At 43.1% G+C, this 1334-nt stretch overlaps 1 protein-coding gene across 1 annotated transcript; it reads right to left on the minus strand.

Moving 5' to 3' along the window:
- Positions 1–164: 164 nt before the first annotated feature.
- LOC111385103 lies at positions 165–1326 on the minus strand. Its single transcript, XM_023009470.1, has one exon. The coding sequence runs from the start codon at positions 1138–1140 to the stop codon at positions 337–339; it is 804 nt and encodes a 267-aa protein (XP_022865238.1). The 5' UTR covers positions 1141–1326; the 3' UTR covers positions 165–336.
- Between the last annotated feature and the right edge of the window lie 8 nt (positions 1327–1334).

Raw genomic sequence — 1334 nt, forward strand, 5'->3', positions numbered from 1 at the left:
AAATCGAGCATACACGAGACACAGATCATAGTTCTTTTTATAACTGAGTGCTTAGTGATTCTACGTGCTACGTAGCTCGCCTTAGCAAGGATGGAACTTTGAGTAACGATTAGCTGAATGGAGTCCTGGGTACAACTAAACTGGTTTGAGAAGGAAACAAGAACTTGATAGAAAAACTCTCAATCAATAAGCAAATCAATGGACAATAGTCAAATACATGAAAAAGAAAAAACAAACACTTGTTACTACTGTACACTCTGGGAGGGGAAAAAAACAGCTTCTGCATGCTGTTAGTTCAATGCAAATACAAGGGTTTAAGACAGTTCCCATGGGGTATTATTCTTGATCTGGTTGCCTCAATTCCTTCCTTAGCTTATGAGAAAACAATCTACAAGCATCCATGCTTAAATCCATTGCAGCTGCCAACGCCACAAAACCTGCAGCATCCTCTGTGCAACTCACGTGCTGCGCCCCGATTTCAACTGCTGGTTTGCTGCACTTCCCGTTGCCTTTGACCGTGCATGACATTACAAATCCTTTATACAAGAGGTGTGCCCACGAACTGGACCCCTGTGTAGATCCAAGTTCCGAACCAGAACTAGACGCAGAACTGATGTCAAAGCTGCTATTAGGACTAGTCATTGGGGTCGGGCCTGTGGTTACGTCTATACTGAATTTGCCTCCAGTTTTCGTGCTAATTGTGGAATTGGCAAGTGGGATTGAGTCTATGCCGCCATCGGGGATGAGTTCAAAGCGGTAGCCGAGTTGGTCACCACTTTTGCGTTCACACCAGGCCTCCAGACGGCCCCAGGGTGTCCAGGTGTTGTGGCCAGGACGAAGAATTAGCCAAGCTCCAGGATTTGATCTGCTGACCCTATTGCTGCCCTGTGATGGCACAAATGGCGTCACCATTGATGCAGCAGCCACGGGTGAGCCTGAGAGGTCGTGAATAGTGATCGACCATCCCTTTCGCTCTTTTGTGGATTGTTCATCTGCTGTAGATGAACTAAAGCAGCTTGTTGATGTGCTTGGTTCTGATAGGGATGACCTGTTACAAAAAATGCAGCTTATATTAATTAAACAGCTGCTAAATAACATCGAATCATACGGAACAATCTGTAAACAAGAAAATGATGCCATACTATGATAAATTAACCACTAATCCAATTCTTGAACCATGTGATTAAGATCAGAGATAGCAAACAGAATAATTTACGTACTTGGATGATCCTTTACTGATTGTTAATCAAGAAGGCCTTAATCCCAACAAGTTTTAGGTCCACTACATGAATCCTTTCCTTTCAATTCGTTCAATACATTGATATATCTAATGA

The sequence above is a fragment of the Olea europaea genome, unplaced genomic scaffold (assembly GCF_002742605.1).
Source record: "Olea europaea var. sylvestris unplaced genomic scaffold, O_europaea_v1 scaffold30890, whole genome shotgun sequence".
Classification (NCBI taxonomy): Eukaryota; Viridiplantae; Streptophyta; class Magnoliopsida; order Lamiales; family Oleaceae; genus Olea; species Olea europaea.